Source organism: Anomaloglossus baeobatrachus, chromosome 7 (genome assembly GCF_048569485.1).
Source record: "Anomaloglossus baeobatrachus isolate aAnoBae1 chromosome 7, aAnoBae1.hap1, whole genome shotgun sequence".
Taxonomy (NCBI): Eukaryota; Metazoa; Chordata; class Amphibia; order Anura; family Aromobatidae; genus Anomaloglossus; species Anomaloglossus baeobatrachus.
The window spans coordinates 206,052,474-206,073,420 of record NC_134359.1 but is presented as its reverse complement, the minus strand read 5'-3'; the positions used below and the strand labels follow the sequence as shown (position 1 = coordinate 206,073,420).

The window sequence follows — 20,947 nt, the reverse complement described above, 5'->3', positions numbered from 1 at the left end:
TAGGAGGCAGACGATGGTCTCCGTTAGCAGGAGACGGGAAGACGGCTTGGTGGAACCGAGGTGGATCAGGCCAGGGTAGGAGCCCGCCGGTACTGACACGAGGAACCAACCCGGAAACCGTAGCACAAAGGGGGGTACTCGGACCCTGAAGCCAGGAACTAGAACCTGCTGGAACTGGTTAATTAACCGAGGCCTGGACTAGAGGTCCTGTCCCACCCAAAGTCCCTCATAGAAGACAACAGCCCACCGATTAGGGATAAGAGGTCATCGCCAGGGCCCATAGATCCCACGGGCCAGCGTCTGTGGGCACGGCTCCTTAGGCCACATCCAGCCCATAGCGGACTCCGGAGTTTCAAGCTAGGAAGTCTAATTCACACAAAAAGGTGCAGGAAAAGAATGGAGACCACCAGCCGAGTGGGGGGACCAGAGCGCAACCGGCCACGGCACCGGCCACCATCACCTTGGTTTACCAGAGACTCGTGTGTGTTTACTGACAGTGAGTACACCAGCACCCCTGCGGTCGTCATCTCCCCTGCACTAGAGCCATCGGGTCCCGGGGCCACCATCCCTGCCCATGGAGGGGTTAACAACTTGCTGCACAACATCTCCCCTGGGGGTGCCCGATAACAGCAGCGGTGGTGTCCCACCTCACCACACACCGTGGGTGGCGTCACAAACTTATTACGGCTTAGCCCGTACATCTACGTCCCCCATTTTATTCGGCATGTTCGTGAGACCCCCGGGTCCGGAGACCATCGAGCCACCACCCCTGAAGGTCCAGGCCCGAGCAGCGACCGTCTGCTGACACGGGGGCGGCACATTAATACACACGGCACTTCTGCCACATAGACAGCGGTGGACACCGCGTTTTACCCAGCAATGCCACTAATCACACTACTATACTTTCTGAGGACCCTCTGCACACACACTGATGAAGGTGTTTTGACCAAAACGTATGTGCTTGTTCTGGTCCTACAAGTTTCTCACACTAAAATCCACCATTAAGATTGATCTTGAGTGCCAAATTTCTACATCTACTTGTGTGCCTCCCACGTGGAAGCAACCGAGCTGCTCGGATCCGGGTTCTCAGTGGCTCGAGGGTCTCTGGACCCAGGGGTCGTGCGACCACTCAAATGAAGAGGTATTTACGAGGGATTATAGAGTACGTGACACCACCCGTGGTGCGCGGTAATTGGTGAGAATACCGCCGCTGCCATTGGGGAGTACCCGGGGTGATGACGGGGGCAGCCAGGTGTTGTAACCCTCCACGGGTAGGGGGAAATGCCCCGGAAATTGATGTGAGAGGTAAGGCCATGTGATACAGGGGTTACTCTCATACTCCTCATGCCTCCCTCGTGGAAGCAACCGAGCTGCTCGGATCCGGGTTCTCAGTGGTTCGAGGGTCTCTGGACCCGGGGGTCGTGCGACCACTCAAATGAAGGGGTATTTACGAGGGATTATAGCGTTCGTGACACCACCCGTGGTGCGCGGTAATTGGGGAGAATACCGCCGCTGCCATTGGGGAGTACCCGGGGTGATGACGGGGGCAGCCAGGTGTTGTAACCCTGCACGGGTAGGGAGAAATGCCCCAGAACTCGGTGTGAGAGGTAAGGCCATGTGATACAGGGGTTACTCTCATACTCATTCAGTCTATTAAGCAGACACCGACAACCAGGTAAACCAAGTCTCTGGACACCGCTGCCGCTGAGGGGAGCTAGTTCGGGTCTCGTCCCCAATGGTGCTGCCTGGTGATCCATGACCTGCCTCCTGGCACTAAGTTTACTTTTCTGGTGGTCCCGGTAGTGTGAAACTTGCCGGGTCCCGCTCCCCACTATGGCTAAGTGTGGGGGCTTGCTCTTAGGGCTCACGCTTGGGATTCTCTGGACCGATTTGGATGGAAAGTCCTGTCCCCCTTGTTGCATTAGTGCCCCGAATTTGGAGCGGTTGGGAATGAATCTTGAAAGCTCCAATCTCCACGGGTAATTTATCTGGTTGCCTGAAGCTACTCTCTGATCTAGGGTCCACGTACCCCGTCGTGCCTCGGTCCCGGACCAGTGATGGTGCAAGGCCGCCGGCTGTCCTGCTCGACAGATCTGAGCCCCTTGCCATGATCCCCTGCGACCGGGGGTCCGACTCCTCTAGGCCCAGTCCACCGTCTGCAACCTAGACAGTTTCCTTATGGGAGTTCCCGCTCCCGACCTCCTTAGAGCTCCTCACAGCTCGAGGGCTACTCACTCACCGACTATTCACTACGAACTCCACTAACTCACTGGCTAAACTCCTCACCTTCCCTCCCTGACCCCCCAGGTGGGCGACTTTATTCCACTCAAGCCGTCCACTGGTGTGTCTGGTGGGTGTGGTGCAGGGTGTATCTAGGATTTGATTTTCTGTTGGAGGCAACACCATTTGGTTAGGGACCCATAACCAAGAGGGAGGTGGATACTGCACGGGAGGGTAGATTGTGCAATACCTTGTGATGACCCGATAGTCCAGGGGCGTCACATTTGTATTGCACTGAAAAACAGATACAAATCAGTAAGAGTATACAGCACAATGACAGCAGCTGCAGTACTGAGGACCTGAGAATTAGCAACATATAAAAGTCATTGCCAAGGCACTTTTCTTATGGGATAGGTGCCTTAAATACCTGATGCCTCTCAGCCGAGCTGAGAGCCATTTCCAGATGAGAGTGTACTGACCCTTTAAGAAAAGGAGCATGTCCGCGCACACATGTGAGCATTCCCAGGAGGTCTATGTGGAGTTCACAGGCCTCCTGAGAGAAAGCAGCATGGACCAAGGATGGTGCGGCCACCACTGGGAGGTCGGGAAGGTGAGAAAGTCGGTGTTCCTGCCGAGTAAGGGGCAGGACAGTGTGGGGACGCCGGTATGGGCATTACACACAGAAGAGATATAGAAACATATAATCATTTTACTTCTCATTTACTTAGTCTAATAAACATTGTAAGGTTTAATTTTATTGATATTACTTCTAAAATTTTCCTTCACTGCAACTTCAGTGGAGAAAATACTATAGTACAAGTTATGACCACTAGGTGGTAGCATGTATCTATATTCTAAAAATGGGAAAGTATTGGAATACAGTAGTAATTGACGAGGCTTTGCACTAGATTTTCAGTCTTGCCTACCTTTTAATAAACTTCAAAAGACAGTACAATATACAGTACATCATTAAGCTAAAAGAATAGTGAAACAAAAGGAGCCCTCAAGTTTCAGCATATAGCAGAGTAGAGATGATATATTTAAAAAAATGTTTTAAAACTTATAATTGTGCACGCAGATGCTGTGAAATGTGCTCATATTCATGCTGGGCCATGGAGAACAAAACTAGGATTTAAATTAGCATATATGTACAGCATCAAAACTGAACCTGGGCGGGCCATCAGCTGTACCATGTAGTGGACAAGTTTCTTCAATGGGTGGAATCAAACCTTACCCTGATCCTGGACATTTAACTCCTAAAAATCTACGTGAGGTGAAACAGATGAATTTTATCGCTCTCCCACAAGATGCCAATGGATCGCTTTAGCTAACAATGTGTGATGAGTTTGTAATGACCTGATGACGCATGGTGGGAAGGACCTGTCTAGGGACGTTAGGGACAGCAGGGATTTGGATCAGCTTCAGGTGAGTGTTAGGAGTGGACCCCTCTCCCTTCTCCCTAGCACCAGGGCCTTCTGTTGTATTGCTTCCCTGGTTTTCCCATTGTGTTGCACCACTTGCCGGGTGTCCTCTCGCAGCCAGATGACATTACAGCCGGCCCAATTTTGTCTAATGAATCCAGTCACTCTTTTTGCACAACCTCATGTAGAGTTTGTCTCTGGAAGTAATGGATCTGAGGTCACAGGTTGTGAAGCACCTGCAACTGATTGCGTGTCGGTTGGTCTCAGCTCATAGCCAGACTCAACCAAATCCCAAGGTAGCCCTCTCGGACAGGTTTTCTGGGGGAAGGGATAATTTGTCTATTTCAGGTAAGCTTGTAAACTTTATTTCAATCTTTGCCCTTGCTCCTCAGAGAATGAGGAACAGCAGATGGCGATTGTTGTCTCATTCCTGCAAGGTGATGCCCAGTCCTGGGCCTTCTCTCTTCTGGCCAATTCTCAGTCGTTTCGGTAAGTAGATGAGTTTTTTGTGGTCTTGGGCCTCATTTATGATGACTGAGTCTTCCTTGCTGAGCACACGCTACTGTATGTAGGCTTCGTGAGCGCGGTTGGTCAGCTGAGTTTTGCTCACAATTCCACAGATAGGCCACTGACACCAGCTGGCATTGTGGCACCCTGGACAAGCCAGGACGTCACAAGCACAACACCAACACACCCCATACTCCTGGTCAGGCACACCGAAGTCAGACAAAAACCCTTGTTGCCTTCCTCCAGGGGCTGATGTTCACACCAGGGGGGTGGGCCAGGCGGTTGGCCCCGCCCACTGAGGAGTTCACAGTCCTGGAGGCGGGAAAAGAGGCAGTTTAGTTTTGGAGGTGAAAGTGGAAGGAAGAAAGTGGCAGTTAAGCAGCCTGAAGTTGGTCCGGGTGTGTGGCCCGGACAGATCAGCAAGGTTGGCAGACGGTGGTGACCGTCTGCAGGATTGGCCTTTTGGAGCTAACCGTAAGGACCGTGGACGGGCGGTGGCCTGGCGGTACCGGACCGGTACGCAAAGAGAAGCCAGCACCATCCGGCAGGGGCTTACGGACCCCGGCAAGGCTAGGAGTCGCCGTGAATTTGCCAAATCCGTTAGCGAAGGGAACCTCCTGGGTTTCCCAGCAGCCAAGTCCCGTCAGAAGGCAACAGTCCAACCGAGAGAGGGAAACACAGTCACCGCCAAGGCTAAAGTTCCCGGGGCCAGAGTGAGTACCACCGTGCCGTGTGGCACAGCGCTGCCCCCGCGACCCTGCACCTCGCCAGGCCCCATAACCCGCCTGCCATCCATCCCTACCCCATCACCGGACCCCGGGACAACCAACGGAGGGGAGAACTAACATCCAGGCTGCTCCCTGTCATCGCTCCCGGGATCCCCGTCCAGAGCAGCGGTGGTGTCACCAATCTCACCACAACCGTGGGTATCCAAATCCCCACAATCCAATCCCCACCCTTTTCACTCACGGGCGAGGAGCGCCGCTCGAGTCCCCGGGATCCGGCCCACCGCTCGAGCCACCACCGAGCAGCAGCAGCCGCAGCAGCAGCGGCCGGACCCGAGCAGTGGGAGAGCGCAGCATCCCCTGCTCCGCCCACGACAGCATGACCCCACCTCTCTGACGAAGGCTATCACCGAAATGTGTGTTGGTCAGACTCTGGCGCCATTCCAGTGATAAGTGTTTGTAGGTTCTGTACATTTTGTTCCACTGTTGCCATTATAATTTATATTCCTATCACTGGGATTCCTATATATTAGCCAAATTGTGGACTAAATACTGTTATATTTAACCAGTAATTAGGTTGAAATGTTTGGCTGACATTTGAATGGAACTTTTTCATCTCGCACTTTTCTCCCTGCTGATCTGGTACGCCACCTTGTGTACTTTCCCTTTTATTGCAATTGATTTTGTTATAATAAAGATTTTCTATTTTGTGATTTGTTTCTGATTCTCATTTGTAAATCGGTTTTCACATTTTCAGGAATCAGCTTATCCATGGTTATTTTAGAACAGTGGTTGGTGGTATACAGTTTCACATTGGTGTGACCACTTATTTTTACCTTTCTGTTCTATAAATGAGACTGAAGTTTTGTATATATGAGTCCAAGCTATGTAGGCTTCGTCAGGGCAGTTGGTCAGCCGAGTTTTGCTCGGAATTCCGCAGATAAGCCACTGACACCAGGTGGAATGACACCACACTTAGGGGTACTTTGCACACTACGATATCGCAAGCCGATGCTTGCGATGCCGGGCGCGATAGTCCCCGCCCCCGTCGCAGCAGCGATATCTTGTGATTGCTGCTGTAGTGAACATTATCGCTATGCCAGCTTCACATGCACTCACCTGCCCTGCGACGTTGCTCTGGCCGGCGAACCGCCTCCTTACTAAGGGGGCAGGTCGTGCGGCGTCACAACGACGTCACACGGCAGGCGGCCTATAGAAGCGGAGAGGCGGAGATGAGCGGGACATAAACATCCCACCCACCTCCTTCCTTCCGCATTGCCGGAGTGAGCCGCAGTGATGCAGGTAGGAGATGTTCCTCGCTCCTGCGGCTTCTCACACAGCGATATGTGCTGCCGCAGGAACGAGGAATAACATTGTACCATCGCAGCAGCCAAATTCTAGAAATGTCGGACACTACACCGATGATACGATTATGACGCTTTTACGCTCGTTAATCGTATCATAAAGGATTTACACACTACGATATCGACAGCGACGCCGGATGTGTGTCACTTTTGATTTGACCCCACTGACATCGCACCTGCGATATCGTAGTGTGCAAAGTACCCCTTAGAAGTAATTTTGACAGGGTCTGTCTGAAAGGCTATAAAATGCCCTGCCTATGCACGAAGTGTTTAGAGGCCAATATGGCTTTAGCCATCTGGATTGGTACAGTAGATGTGTTGCAGGCGGGGGCCGCTGCCGCTTCTCTCCCTCGGGGGCCTGCTCGGATCTGGGTTCGCTGCTGCGGCTCGAGTGGTGACCGGACCCGGGCTCGCACGGCATCCCGTCCTCACAACCGACGGAAAAGGGGATATTTACAGGGGAGGTGTTGTGTCTGTGACTCCACCCGTGGGTTGCGGTGAGGGATGGTGGCACCGCCGCTGCCTGGTGATGGGGCGCCCAGGGCTGATGGAGCGGGGCAGCAAGATGGGATCCCCTCCACGGGTAGGGGAGGTGTAGTCCTGGGGCCCGCGGTCTGAACATGGGAGTGATGGCTGCTGGAGGTGGAGCGCCGGGTTTGACCGGGAGACAATGGTGTACTCACAGTTCAGTAATTTCACACGAGTCCAATAGTAAACCAAGTTGCCAGTGGCTGGCTGCCTTAGGAGGGGTGCATTCGGGTCCCGCACCCAGGTCGCTGAACAAGAATCCCTTCCTCCTGCACTTTGTGTTTGTCTTTCTCTTTGGACGACTTCGTGTGGAACGGATAAGTCCACTCCCGGTTCTGTATGTGTTGGGAGCTGTGGCCTGCGAAAGCTGACCCTTAGGGTGTCCGTCCAAAAACCCACTGAAATCCCATCTCCCGCATTGGGCTTCCGTTTCACTCGATCTGGGCAGTTAATGGAACAAGGTCGGCACCGGCGGGCTACAACCCTGCTGCGGTCCACTTCAGATTTCCTGCGATCGGATCTCCGCCTCCTGTGGCCCTGTTCAGCATCTGCCACCTAGCCGGGTAGTTCAAGGGCTCCTACCCCTGACTACACTGCACAGTCTGCTCTTGACCTCCTCACACTTCAACGGTCAAAACTGTTCTCTTGTGTTCCCACTTCTGACACCTCAGGACCCCTAGGTGGGCGTTCCCATCCGCCTGATCCCGCCCACTGGTGTGTCCCTATTATCACGAGGGGGTAGCTATGATTTAATGGCTGTGTGTTGCCTAAGTGTGGGTTTCTGGTGGTAACTAGGAGGATGTAAAGTATTTGTGACTACCTGGTTTTGCCAGGGCATCACAGATGCCTAGGAATAGACCTGTTTTGACCCCTTTTTTTATATAGATCTCGTTGGCAATGAAAGTTCTACCGTGGTCCCAGATGAACCCATACAGTTAGAAGAAGCAAGGTGGGGGTTTGTTTCTTTTGTGATCAAAAGGGTCATTTTGTTGGTACCTGTCCTTTTGTACTTGGAAAAAAAAAAGAAAAATCCATCTGAAAAACTTCAAACACCAGGCTGTGTGGAGGATTACAGCCTGGAAGTATATATTTCTTGCACATGTGCATGTCATTTTGTCCTACACAAATAGGTGGTTATATTTACGAAAACTTTAATTATTTCTGATCTTCTGGATAGTGGGGCAGGGACCATTATGGTGGATGCTTGGTTTGTCAGATGCATAGTCTCTCTTGTAGTATTCTGGTGACACCAACCCCCATATTTGCTATCAACGCTGCACCTCTAGGACAGGGGTGTTTGACACATGTTGTGCATAACTTGAACCTTTGTATAGTGGTCCTTCACAATGAATTCATTTCATATCATGTTCTTGAGGGCCTTCCTACTCCTATAGTACTGGACCTCCCCTGGCTGGTTATGCACAATCTGGTAGTTGACTGGCAGTCAAGGGAGATTATTAGGTGGAGTGATTTCTGTAAGAATAACTGTTTGAAGACTCTTCTCCCTACTGTCTCTACCATGTGCTCTGATCTTGAGTGTGAGGTGTTGAAAGCTAAGGGGGGCGCCCCAGCTGCTTTTTGTCTTTTTGTTGCTACCTTCCTGCTCTTCCTTTTCTCCTTAGTCTCTTACTGTTTGTTCCATTGCGTTTGCAGTGTGTCTGAGTTTTGGTTTCCCCTTGTCTGTCTTAATCTGTGTTAACATCAGACTTCTGCCTCTACCTTCTTTGGAGGTGGCAATAACATATTAGATCTTGTCAGGAGAATAGCCAGGTATGGGATTCAGGCATCTTCACCATTGGGGAAAATCCTGAGGTTAGGGATAGCTTAGGGTCCCCTAGCATGAGGGACAGCATAGGAGCCCCCTGTCTCTTGTTATCTTGCAGTCACATCGTGACAGCCTGTATCCAGCAATAGTCCTGCCTGTAACCAGTTATGTGTGTGCTGAAGTTTATGAAATTGTCCTGCATTCTTGTCTGTGTTCCTGGACCTGTTCAGCTTTTGTTCCTGTCTTTGTTTCTGGACCCATCTAGCCTGTGTTCTTTTCCATGTTCCTGGATCCATCCAGCCTGTGTTCCTGTACCTGACCTGTTCTGTGTTCCTGGACCCATCCTACCTGTGTTCCTTGGTCCGCTCCTGTGTCCTGGTACCAGCCTGAATCCTGCACCTGTCCGTTATCTGGCCTGACGTCTGGTGCTTTACCTGACTCCAGTGCCTGCCTGAGTCCTTTGCCCTACTTGAGTCCAATTTCCTGCCTGCCTCCGGCATATCATCGTATCCAGACACCAGTGTATTTAGGATCCAGCATATCCTGAGATTGATGTTATCATCCTTGCCTGTGTTCTTGCATCTGCCTCACCTATGTCCCTGTCTGTACCTGGTGTCCTGTGCCTGATGACCCTTGTCAGTACCTGCCAGTTTCTGATGACCGTACCAGTGTCTGCCATATTGCCTGCAGCTGATGTCCTGTGCCAGTACCTGATGTCCTGTGCCAGTACCTGATATCCTATGCCAGTACTTGATGTCCTGTGCCTGTGACCTGTGTCAATACCTGCCAGTACCTTACAAACATGCCAGTGCCTGCCGTCCTGCCAGTATCTGATGTTCTGTGCCAGTACCTGCCTGTGCAAGTACCTGCCAGAACCTGACAACTGTGCCAGTGCTTGCCGTCCTGCCAGTATCTGATGTCCTGTGTCAGGACCTGGTGTCCTGTGTCTGATGACCTGTGCCAGTACCTGCTAGTACCTGACGACCTTGTCAGTGACTGCCTTCCTGTCAGTATCTGATATTTTGTGTCAGTACATGATGTCTTGTGCCTGATGACCTATGCCAGTACCTGATGACCATGCCAGTGTGGCGCCCCTGAGGCTTCAGTCGCCACAGAGGTACTGCACCTCAGCCAGAGGTGTAGTATCCCATTAATAGGGCCTAGTGCAACTAAGCTAAGGTATAGCTATCCTCTGGTAGTGGCACCGTCCTCTAAGCCAGCTTGGAGGTGGAGTCTAGTTAGTGGAAGCACACTGTGGAAAGTTAGTCAGTTGGGAAGTAGGTGAGGAGGAGTGAAGACTTGTGGTCTGGAGCTGGTGCAGCTCGGCCCATCCACACAACCAAAGGGGTCCTAGAGCCCACGGGAAGTGTCCCATACACACGTGGTCTCGTTCCACAAACGGCATACCGGAGTGGAGGGACTTGGCCGCAGAAGGGGACTGGCCCCTCAACTTGGGGAGAACTACAAGGCTCAGCTAGCAAACCAGAGGCTGAGGTTACTGCATGTGCCGAAACCACATCCACACACATCCAGTGAAAAGGTGTCACATAGGGCCAAGGGATAGAGCTTCAAGCCACCTGACAAGGTCCGTGGACACCGGCTCGGGGCTCTGTGTGTGCAGGTGTGGGACAGGCGGGAGAGGTCAGCGCAGGAAGATGACCAGAAAGGAACAAAGAAGGGTGCACTGGGTTGTGCCTCCGAACTATCCGAGATCAGCTGGGGCCCATCACAGCAGAACTCTGAACTCCAAGGACAGCATTTGACCGTCCAGACGTGTTAATCTGGAACTCTTAACTGTGTTTAAAGACCTTGTGACTGCATCCCTGTGTTGTCCGGTTATTCCCTGCGCCTCCAGCCCTGCACCCCGCCATTACAGACTACTACTCCCAACAGCCCTGGGGCACAGCTCAACCTGTGGAGAGCTATTCCAACTCTGTTGTGTGACCACTGACCCCAGGGGAACTGAGCAGCACACAGTGTCACAACATCATCCCCTGTAAATAATTCCACCACCGCCATTCATTAATTAACACTGCCGGGGTCACAAAACCGAGCCCTGTCGCTGTGACATCTTCAGAGTAGAAACAGAGCCGTGGCTCGGTAATGAGTGCCCTCAGGCCCCAGTGTAGGCGTGTTAATTTGGCGTCATGAACAGAATTTCGTGCCCTCTACAATGGGTTGTGCGCCTAAAGACTGTAAAAGACTAAGCGCTGGCGCCCATTGAAAAAGAACAGGCGCCATGTGCAATCAAAAGGGCTTGGTGCGTCCCCCCTTCGTGGGTTGCATTGCAATATGGCACAAAAATTTGTGTCCGCCTCCTACAGCTACAGAAGAGAAACAAAACTTACCAAAGGGCCCCGAAGTCCCGCCTTACCAGGAAGTAAAGAGACATGGGGAAACTGTGCAACAGACAGATCTGGAGCGCGCCATGGCAAGCAGCAACTGGAGGAGCCTGAAGCACGGGTTGGAAGCGTCAAGCTCCCCTGGCTGTCCAGTGGATGCACCATTGTTGAAGCCAGCACTCGACCCGGACTTCCTGGTGGGGGAGGGGAAGAGACTCAGTCGCAGGTTGCTGGAGATCCAGGCAGACGCCATGCAGAGATAGCAAGAGTCCCTGTTGGAGACTGTGTCAGAGGGATGTGCCGTCTCAGGACTGGCGAAGTCGACCCCATCGGAAGAGGAGACCGGCATCAGAGAGGTAACGGCAGTAAATCCCCCTCTTGCCCTGGTAGCCGAGGACACCCTGGTGGGACCCCTTGCGACTCCACCGACCCCTGCACCCAGCCAGGTTTCCCAATATTTGGCCTGGGATGTAATGACCGGTAACGGGGAAGGACTGTTGGCCCCTCTGCAGCCCACCATCATACTCCGGGGTGCTAAGGCTGCCCACGGTGCAATGCCCTGCAGCGCCACTGAAGTCTCGTGCCAGCAGCAGATCACCAAGTTGGCTGCGGAACAGGAGCAACGCCGGGTCAAATAGGAGGCTATGGAGGCCCGAAACATGGCAGCCAAGCAGCGGCTCCACAACGCCTGACCTACAGAGTGGGGACCATTAAAACAAGGGACGGTGGCCCGCTTTGACTTGGACAAAAGATGGGGCTTCATAAGAGAACACAGCCTGAGCGCAGAAGTTGTCATTTCCCGGCGTGATGTAAAAAAAGATCACCCAGGTCGTGATTTGTACCCGGGCGACTCAGTCGTCTTCACCAGACACAAGGGGGAAAGGGGCTGGTATGCCCTCTATGTAAAAATCCACCGCCTGGAGGCAGAAGCACCAGACCGGGAACTTGTCCCAGTTGTGGCCCAAACAGCTGCATCTTTTGACCAGGAAACACAGACCCATCTTGTTAGCTATGGCATGCCTGGTACCTGGAGTGCCCTCAGGTGGGAAACTGTGCACCTGGAGTGCAGCCAACAAAGAGAAATAATTAGAAACAGTTGTGTGTATAGTATGTAAATAGTTAACCTGGTTTAATAGCAGTATACCTGTATAAGTAAGAAAAGTTACCCGTTGATTTTGAAAAGACTTTGGGCGATGTGAATGGTGAACATCAGAACTGCCTTGTAAATAGTTTCCACTGGTTACAGTGCCCCCTAGCAGAATTATAAGACCACAAGTTAAAAGCCGTCTGGCGTGGCCGAAGGACAGAAGAGTGGTCAGGAACGCTCTGCCGTTACGCCCAGAGCCTACGTTGGGGTTTACTTGGAGATGGGTCCCCATATTGCTGGTTATAATTGCTGCTTTTATTGCTATACCTGGAGCAGTTAACAAAGGACACTTGGAAAGTGAATTGCCCTAGACTCCTGAAAGTGTTTAATTGTTAATAATATTTTATTGCAGTTTTATATTTTATTGCAAAAGTTTTATCATGTTTCAAACTTTCAAGAAAAGGTGGCTCCCATAAAGCGAAGAAAATGTTTTAATATTACCTGTTAACAGCATTCAAAATTTTGCATGTCCTAACGCCACTGTATTTATTTTTCTGTTCCAGCCCGTGGATGTGCTGGGATTTGCTGTTGGGGAGTGTGGCGCCCCTGAGGCTTCAGTCGCCACAGAGGTACTGCACCTCAGCCAGGGTGAAGTATCCCATTCCCGGGTAAGGAGGGGGTCACAAATTGGTGTACACACCAACATAGCTACACTCTCATTTAGCAATACTCCATCAAGCTTAGTGCAACTAAGCTATGGTATAGCTATCCTCTGGTACTGGCACCATCTTTTAAGCCAGCTTGGAGGTGGAGTCTAGTTAGTGGGAGCACACTGTGGAAAGTTAGTCAGTTGGGAAGTAGGCGAGGAGGAGTGACGACTTGTGGTCTGGAGCTGGTGCAGTTCGGCCCAGCCACATGACCGAAGGGGTCCTAAAGCCCACTGGAAGGGCGCCATACCCCCATGATCTCATTCCACAAACGGCATACCGGAGTGGAGGGACTTAGTCGCAGAAGGTGACTGGCCCCTCAACTTGTGGAGAACTACAAGACTCAGCTAGCAAACCGGAGGCTGAGGTTACTGCATGTGCCGAAGCCACATCCACACACATCCAGTGAAAAGGTGACCACATAGGGACAAGGCATAGAGCTTCAAGCCACCCAACAGCGTCCGTGGACACCGGCTCGGGGCTCTCTGTGTGCAGGTGCGGGAAAGGCGGGAGAGGTCAGCGCAGGAAGATGACCAGAAAGGAACACAGAAGGGTGCACCAGGTTGTGCCTCCGAATTATCCGAGATCGGCTGGGGCCCATCACAGCAGAACTCAGCACTCCAAGGGCAGCATTTGACTGTCCGGACCTGTTAACCTGGAACTCTTAGCTGTGAGTAAAGACCTTGTGACTACATCCCTGTGTTCTTCGGTTATTCCCTGTGCCTCCGGCCCTGCACCCCGCCATTACTACACCCAACAGCCCTGGGGCCCAGCTCTACCTGTGGAAAGCTATTCCGAATCTGCTGCGTGACTACCGACCCCAGGGGAACTGAACAGCAGCGGTGGCACCTATCTTGCCCCATACCACAGGTGGAGTCACACATCATTCCCTGTAAATAACCCCACCACCGCCATTCATTAAACGACACCATCTGGGTTATGAAACCGGGCCCTGTCGCCGTGGGATCCTCAGAGCAGAAACAGAGCTGCGGCCCGGTAACGAGTGCCCCCAGGCCCCGTTGTGTCACCAGTCCTGCCATCCTGCCAGTAACTGATGTCCTGTGCCTGATGACCTGTGCCAGTAGCTGCCAGTACCTGACAACTGGGCCAGTGCATGCTGTCCTGCTAGTATCTGATGTTTTGTGCCAGTACTTGATGACATGTGCCAATATCTGATAACCTATGCCAGTGTGCCGCCCCCTCATCATTAACTGAGCTACTTGGATCCGGATCCGAGGTGGCTCGAGGGGACGTCCGGACCCGGGGGGGCACTCAAATGAAGGGGGGGTATTTACAGGGGATGGTGTATTGAATAGTTTGTGACGCCACCGGTGGTATGTAGTAAGGTGGAGTACCACCGCTGCAGCTGGGAGTATCCGGTGGCGATAGAGTGGGCAGCCAGGGGTTTAACCCCTCCACAGGTAGGGGAGATGCCCTGGGACTCGGTGATGGTGACGGGACATGCCGTTGGGGAGGTAGGGGGTCACTTGCGTACTCACTCAGTCCATGAAGCTGCCACTGACAACTTAGTAAACCAAAGTTCTGGACACCGCTGCCGCTCAGGGGGAGCACGTTTGGGTCCCGTTTCTGCTGCTTTTGCCTATTGATGTGTGACCTTTCCCTTGGCACCTTGTTCTCTTCTAGTTGGTCCCTATAGCTTGAAACTAATTGGGTCCCGCCCCCCAGTGTGGCTAACTGAGGGACTTTGTTCTCAGGGTTCACGCTTGAGATTTCCTGGACCGTATTTGTGGAAAGTCCTATCCCCCTAGTTGCGCTAGTACCCCGAATTTGGAGCGGGTGGAGAGCGGATCTTGAAGGCTCCGTTCTTGTCCGGTGAATTGTCAAGTTGCCTGAAGCTACTCCCTGACCTAGGGTTCACGTACCCCGTTGTGCCCTGGCCCCAGCCCAGTGATGGTACAAGGCCACTGGCTGTCCTCCACGACAATGCCGTGCCCCTTGTCACGATCCCCTGCTACTGGGGTTCCAGCTCCTACCAGGCCCAGACCAACGTCTGCTACCTAGTACTTCCAAGGGGCCCAGCTCCTGACCTCCTCTCTCCTTCCCTTCCAACACTATACTCTCCTTCTCCTGACACTCCTGACCTCCCCTTAACCAACCTCCCAAGTGGGTGACCCTATTCCACTCAGGCCGTCCACTGGTGTGTCTGGTGGATGTGGTGCAGAGTTTTCCTAGGATTTTGATTAGCTGGTTTTGGCAACACCATTGGTTAGGGACCCCTAACCAAGGAGAAAGTGGATATTGTACAGAAGGGCAGATTGCACAATACCCTGTGACGACCTGATAGGCCAGGGCGTCACATTCCCCCTTGGTTAAACGTAGCTCGTCCCCGAGCTACAGGACATCAGAGGTTTATTATTTTTTGTCAAACTGTAAAGTAGAAAAAAGAAACATTTTTATTTTCAAATACATCCCTCATTAGGGAGGCTGGTTACTTAAATGCTTAACTTTAGAGTTCATCTCTCCAATGGTGGAACGCTACCGGTTTCAGTAGTATTGGAGGCTCAACCTGCTCCCTTGCAGCCTCTTCCTGCAACAGTCCAGTCCCAATGTCCTGGATCCCATTAACCCGCCACCCAAACAACCTGACCCCCTGCAAACCTATTGTGGGACCGTGACCAGGTTAAGGTCCCAGGTGTTTTAATAGACGACTCTGGTGGGCACAGGAGGTGCAACTATTTACAAAAACACAAGTTTGTGTTGGTCACAACCAGTCATGTGACCGGGGTCCATGTTTATTATATAAAATTAACGAAGTCCATGTACCGGAGTACACACTATAAAGAATCTTTTTGCAAAGCAGGCAACTTCTTTCGTTCATTTAAACCCTGTTAATTAAATGCCTATCTTCTAACATTTTCCATATGAAAAACAATAAACTTTGGAAAACAATAAACGAAGGCACAGATAGGGGCAGCATGGTGGCTCAGTGGTTAGCACTACAGTCTTTCAGCGCTGGGGTCCAGAGGTTCAAATCCCACCAAGGACACTATCTGCAAGGAGTTTGTATGTTCTCCCCGTGTTTGCGTGGGTTTCCTCTGGGTACTCCGGTTTCCTCCCACACTCAAAAGACATACAGATAGGGACTCTAGATTGTGAGCCCCAATGGGGACAGTATTGCCAATGTATGTAAAGCACTGTGGAATTAATAGCGCTAAATAAATAAAATTATTATTATTATTATCAGATACCTAACCGCTATAACTTTAGATAGCCTGGTACCACTACTATCATCGCTGATACCTGGCTTCATAGGCCGGTATTACTTTGCTATCACTCAAAACTTGCCGCTTTACCTCCAGGACACACCAGCCCCACTTTTTCAACTTCTCTTGGTTTGTGCGGGCAGCAATCTCCCGTCGTCGCTGATCTTGGGTTGTCATCTCCTTTTGTAATTTCTGTTGATGTCGTTCCCAGTAGGGGGCGTCAGCGTTCGGCCTCGGCTCCCTAGCTGGCTCCTGCTTTAGGTGCACTCTTTTGGCCCCAACAACTGTTGGGAAGCCGAACGGCGGTGGAATCGGCAGCTCTGCAGGCTCCACTTCCGCCGTGGTAGAGAGAAGAACGGACTGCTCCGCAGCCGGGGTTGCAGAGTCCAGGTGTTCCGCCTCTGAAGACAGGCCCGGTGATGCGGCCGGGTCTGGTCTGGCCGGTGTCGGGTTGAACGCTGTCGTGACCGGGTCGAGGGATAGAACCGAGGTACCTGCAGCTTGAGCGTCATACAAAGGCAACAAAGGTTCCACTGCCGGGGTGGAAGTGGGCAGCTCGGCGTCCGCCGAGCACGGGGTTGGTGACGTTGGAGTGCTCACCGGGAGCGGGGGCGGTCCGGATCCCACAGCCGCATTGGCCGGATTAGGGTAATCAACATGGACTGGGTAACCGCTTACCCTCTCTTCACGTGGGATCTCAATCTCACAGGCTCCGACCGCTATCGCCAGGCTCCTCATCTCTTCACTCCAGTGATCCAAGATGAACAGGAACTGCATCCACATCCTCCTGCACAGCTGCTCTGTCTCCTCCTTGATCCAGGTCAAGGTCCCGGGAACAGCACGTTCCGGTGACCAGCTCCGCTCCGCCATCTTGCCTCTGCGTTGTTCACGAACGTTATGGCAGAGTCCTGGAGTCCCTGCTTCTCTTCCGTTGTAGTTACATGCCGTCACGCCCCCTCGGTTTTCACTCAGCACTCTTCTCGATGATGTGGCCCTCTGGGAACTTCCATTCCGGCCTCACACTCAGGACAAAGGACGGGGCTTCTGCTTCGCATGCTTTCGCAGGGAAGATTGGGGCTTTGCCTTGCAGTGTGGGTGCTGTGATACACCTGGGTCACTCTCCCTTCTGGTGCGATATCGCTTACATAGTTTGGTGTATGGCTCTGCACCTTTACATTCATTGAGCCACAAACAGGTTCTCTATGCATGATATGACAGTCGGCTTCATATAGTCTGATCAGAATATGCTAAAAATCATGTTTTCAATTTTTTATATTTTTGCTTAGCTGCGATAGGTCAATGTTTAAGTTTTGGATGTGCAATTCATGTCTTTCTGTACAGTTATCTTAAGTGAATAATTTTTGGATTTTACAGAAAAACTTTATGTTCCGTAAAAGACAAAATGTGACTCTTGTTTTATTTCAGTATGTTTAATAGCAGTAATTTTGTATCACTGCACGTGGCGTCAAATCATTCTTCAGAAAACCATGTGAAGATATGAAACTATCAATAAGATGGGATCAGACATTTTTTTCCATTACCTTTAATTGTAATTATGAAGTTTCTGTAAAAGAATATAGGTTTCTTTTTTCTTTTATTTTAGAGCTGATTAAAGGCACAATTGAGAGATTTGATGCAGTGAAGGACCCATATGCTTGCTTTCTGATGAAGCGGTTGACAAACATATTAACTGAAATGGTTGATAAGGCTTCTTACTTTACCAAGCTAAGAGACTCAAAATATTTTGAAGGTAAGACATCTTTTATACAATACTGGCTTTAGTATTTTTTTGTTATCATATACTTGAGTCTAGGTGCTTTGTACAGTATATCACAAAAGTGAGGACTACCCTCATATTTTTCTAAATATCTTATATAGGGTTTAGGTCTGGAGTCATACTTGGCCAGTTTAGCATCTTTACCCTCAGTATCTTTAGTAAGGCAGTGGTCGTCTTGGATGTGTGTTTGGGGTACATTATCATGTTTGAATGCTGCCCTATGACCCAGTTTCCGAAGGGAGGGGATCATGCTCTGCTTCAGTATGTCACAGTACATGTTGGCATTTATGGTTCCATCAATGACCTGTAATGCCCCACAGCTGGCAACACTCATGCAGCCCCAAACCATCACACTTCCACCACCATGCTTGATTGTAAGCAAAACACACTTGTCTTTGTACTCCTCATATAGCACAAACATATTCCGCAGCACTTTACAAATCAGAGAGGACATGTACAGACAATATGAAATATTAAAGAATAACAAAATTCAACAGATACCAAGAGGAGTGAGGGCCCTGCTCGTAAGCTTACAGTCTATGAGGGAATAAGGGAGGCACAAAAGGTAAATGGAGAAAAAAAAAGCTTATTAAACATGGTCCAGCCATCAGCAGGGTATTCAAATACAGCTGCATGGTCGCCAGCCAGAATTTATACAAGTACAGATAGCGAGTGTAAAAAAGTACATACAAGATGTGCAACCAGGTGATACAGGTGACAAGAATTGGAAGAAAAGTATGTAAAGGGCAGAATGGGAATAGTTAGATGAGGGAGGTGAGGTGATAGGCTAGTCTAAAGAAATGCATTAATTAAATGCACTTAAAGATGTGGATGTTGGGAATTAATTGGATTGTTCTTGGTAGTGTGTTCCAGAGAACTGGCAAAGCTCGTGAGAAATTATGGAGACGGGAGTGGGAGGTTCAAATTATTGAGGATGTCAGTGTTAGGTCATTAGCAGAACAGAAGGCACGGGTGGGGTGATAGACAGAGATGAGGGAGGAGAGGAGATGTAGGGTGGTGTAGAACTGTGAAGCGCTTTGTGGGTGAGAGTGATAAGTTTATATTGGACTCTGTAGCAGATGGGCAACCAGTGTAATGACTGGCACAGAGCAGAAGCATTGGTGTGGCGGTCACAGAGGAAAATGATCCTGGCTGCAGCATTCATAATGGACTGGAAAGGAGATAGTTTAGTAATTGGGAGACCTATTAGTAAAGAATTACAGTAATGCAGGCGAGAAAGAATAAGAGTGACGGAAAGAGTTTTTGCAGAGTCAACAGTAAAAGGTTGAATTATAGAGATGTTTTTGAGGTGGAGGTGACATAAGTTAGCGAGTGAACGTGTATGAGGAGTGAAGGAAAGCTGAGTCTAATATAACTCCAAGACAGCGGGTGTGCTGCTGGTGACTAATGATAGAACCACACACAGAAATGGTAATATTGGGTTTGGGAAGGTTAGGAGAGGGAGGAAACATGATAAGTTCAGTTTTTGACAGATATAGTTTTAGATAGAGTGAGGACATGATGTTAGGCACAGCAGACAGACAATCACTGCTCATCATTTTGTTTCCACACTTACTTGGCACAATCTGACCAAACTAGGTTTATCCTGGTCTCCTGAAACCACTGGACATGGTTCCAGTAATCCATGTCCTTAGTCTGGTAGTCTTCAGCAAACTGTGGGATTTTTTGTGCATCATCATTAGAAAAGGCTTCATCTGGGATGACAGCCATACTGACCAAGTTGATACAATGTGCAACATATGGTTTGAGCACTGGTAGGCTGACACCCCCACCGCCACCCTTTTAACCTCTCCAGCAAATTCTGGCTGCACTCATACGTCTATTTTGAAGAGACAATCTCTGGACATAATGATGAGCATGTGCACTCAACTTTTTTGGTCTACCTTGATGAGGTCTGTTCTGAGTGGAATTTGGCTTGTTAAAAAGCAGTATCATCTTGGTCACTGTGCTACAGCTCCGTTTCAGGTTAATGGCAATCTTATATCCTAGGCCATCTCTATGTAGAGCAACAATTCTTTTTTTCAGATCCTCAGAGAATTCTTTGCCATGAGGTGCCATATTGAGTTTCTAGTGATCAGTATAAGAGTATGTGAGCGATATCACCAAATTTACCAGACCTGCTCCCCATTCACACCTGAGAACTTGTAACACTAATGAATCACATGACATCGGGGAGGAAAGACAGGCTAATTATGCACAATTTGGCCATTTTCACTTAGGGGTGTACTCACGTTTGTTAAAACAATTTTGACATTAATGTCTGTGTGTTGAATAATTTAGAGGGCACTAGATTTTATACTGTTATACAAGCTGTATACTTACTACTTAACATTGTATCAAAGTGTCAGATCTTCAGTTTTGTCCCATGAAAAGATATAATAAAATATTTACAAAAATATGAGGGGTGTACTCACTTTTGTGAAATACTGTAGCTTAATTTGTGCAAACCACTTGGTTAGATGATAACATTTTCAGTAAGAAGATTGTACTTTCCGTACTTTCTTAATCTTGGCCAACATTTCATAGATTGATTAAAAGCTATTTTCTCAGAGATAAGTGTAATGATATTTTTCGATTTCACTGTTCAGTAGGATATGATACAAATATCTGTCTGATATGCTCTGAAGCCTGACTAATGAAAGTCTGCACAGGTGTGGAAGCTAAGACGGTACACGGCCATCTGTTGTGTTAAATCCATTAGGACTTCATAATATTCCTTCAAAATGACCAGATCTTTACTCATCAAAACGCTGAAGATCTAGACTTAGGCACCCCATCACACATTTGGTTTCTATGACCCCAAAAATCATTTTGGGAAAAATAAAACATTACATAGAAATGATCAGTCAAATTAAGTAGACCTCACCCCTAGCTTAACCTTACTTTTCGTGGTTAGTGAACACCAATTCATAAATAAAAGCTCAAAAATCCCTCATTTTATCAATACCGCCAAAATCACCATTGAAGATATTGGAAATATCCAGGTCCTTCTTCCATATTACAATGGACCAATGAGATAAACATTATATGCTCACTAGAAAAGATTTGATCACCTCAATGCCAGAAATAACAAACCTCCTGAACATTGGAACAGATGGTCTATATATCAACGCTCAACTCATTCACGTCAGCATTATGACTGATTACCCTATTTTGTCAGAAACAGCCCCACTGCTGCTATCAACTCATCATGAACACCAGTTGCTCGTGACACATTGCCTCGGATGCTACTGTGAAGGGGGATTCTGTTTCCACACTT

General features: G+C 49.7%; 1 protein-coding gene across 1 annotated transcript in view; it reads left to right on the top strand.

The window, feature by feature from the left end:
- The window catches only part of C7H16orf89 (chromosome 7 C16orf89 homolog), a 98,284-nt gene that overhangs the window by 16,767 nt on the left and 60,570 nt on the right, over window positions 1-20,947 (top strand). Inside the window, exon 2 of the mRNA XM_075319725.1 lies at window positions 17,494-17,640. Within this exon, the coding sequence (XP_075175840.1) occupies window positions 17,494-17,640 (147 nt within the window). The remainder of the gene's footprint in view (window positions 1-17,493; window positions 17,641-20,947) is intronic.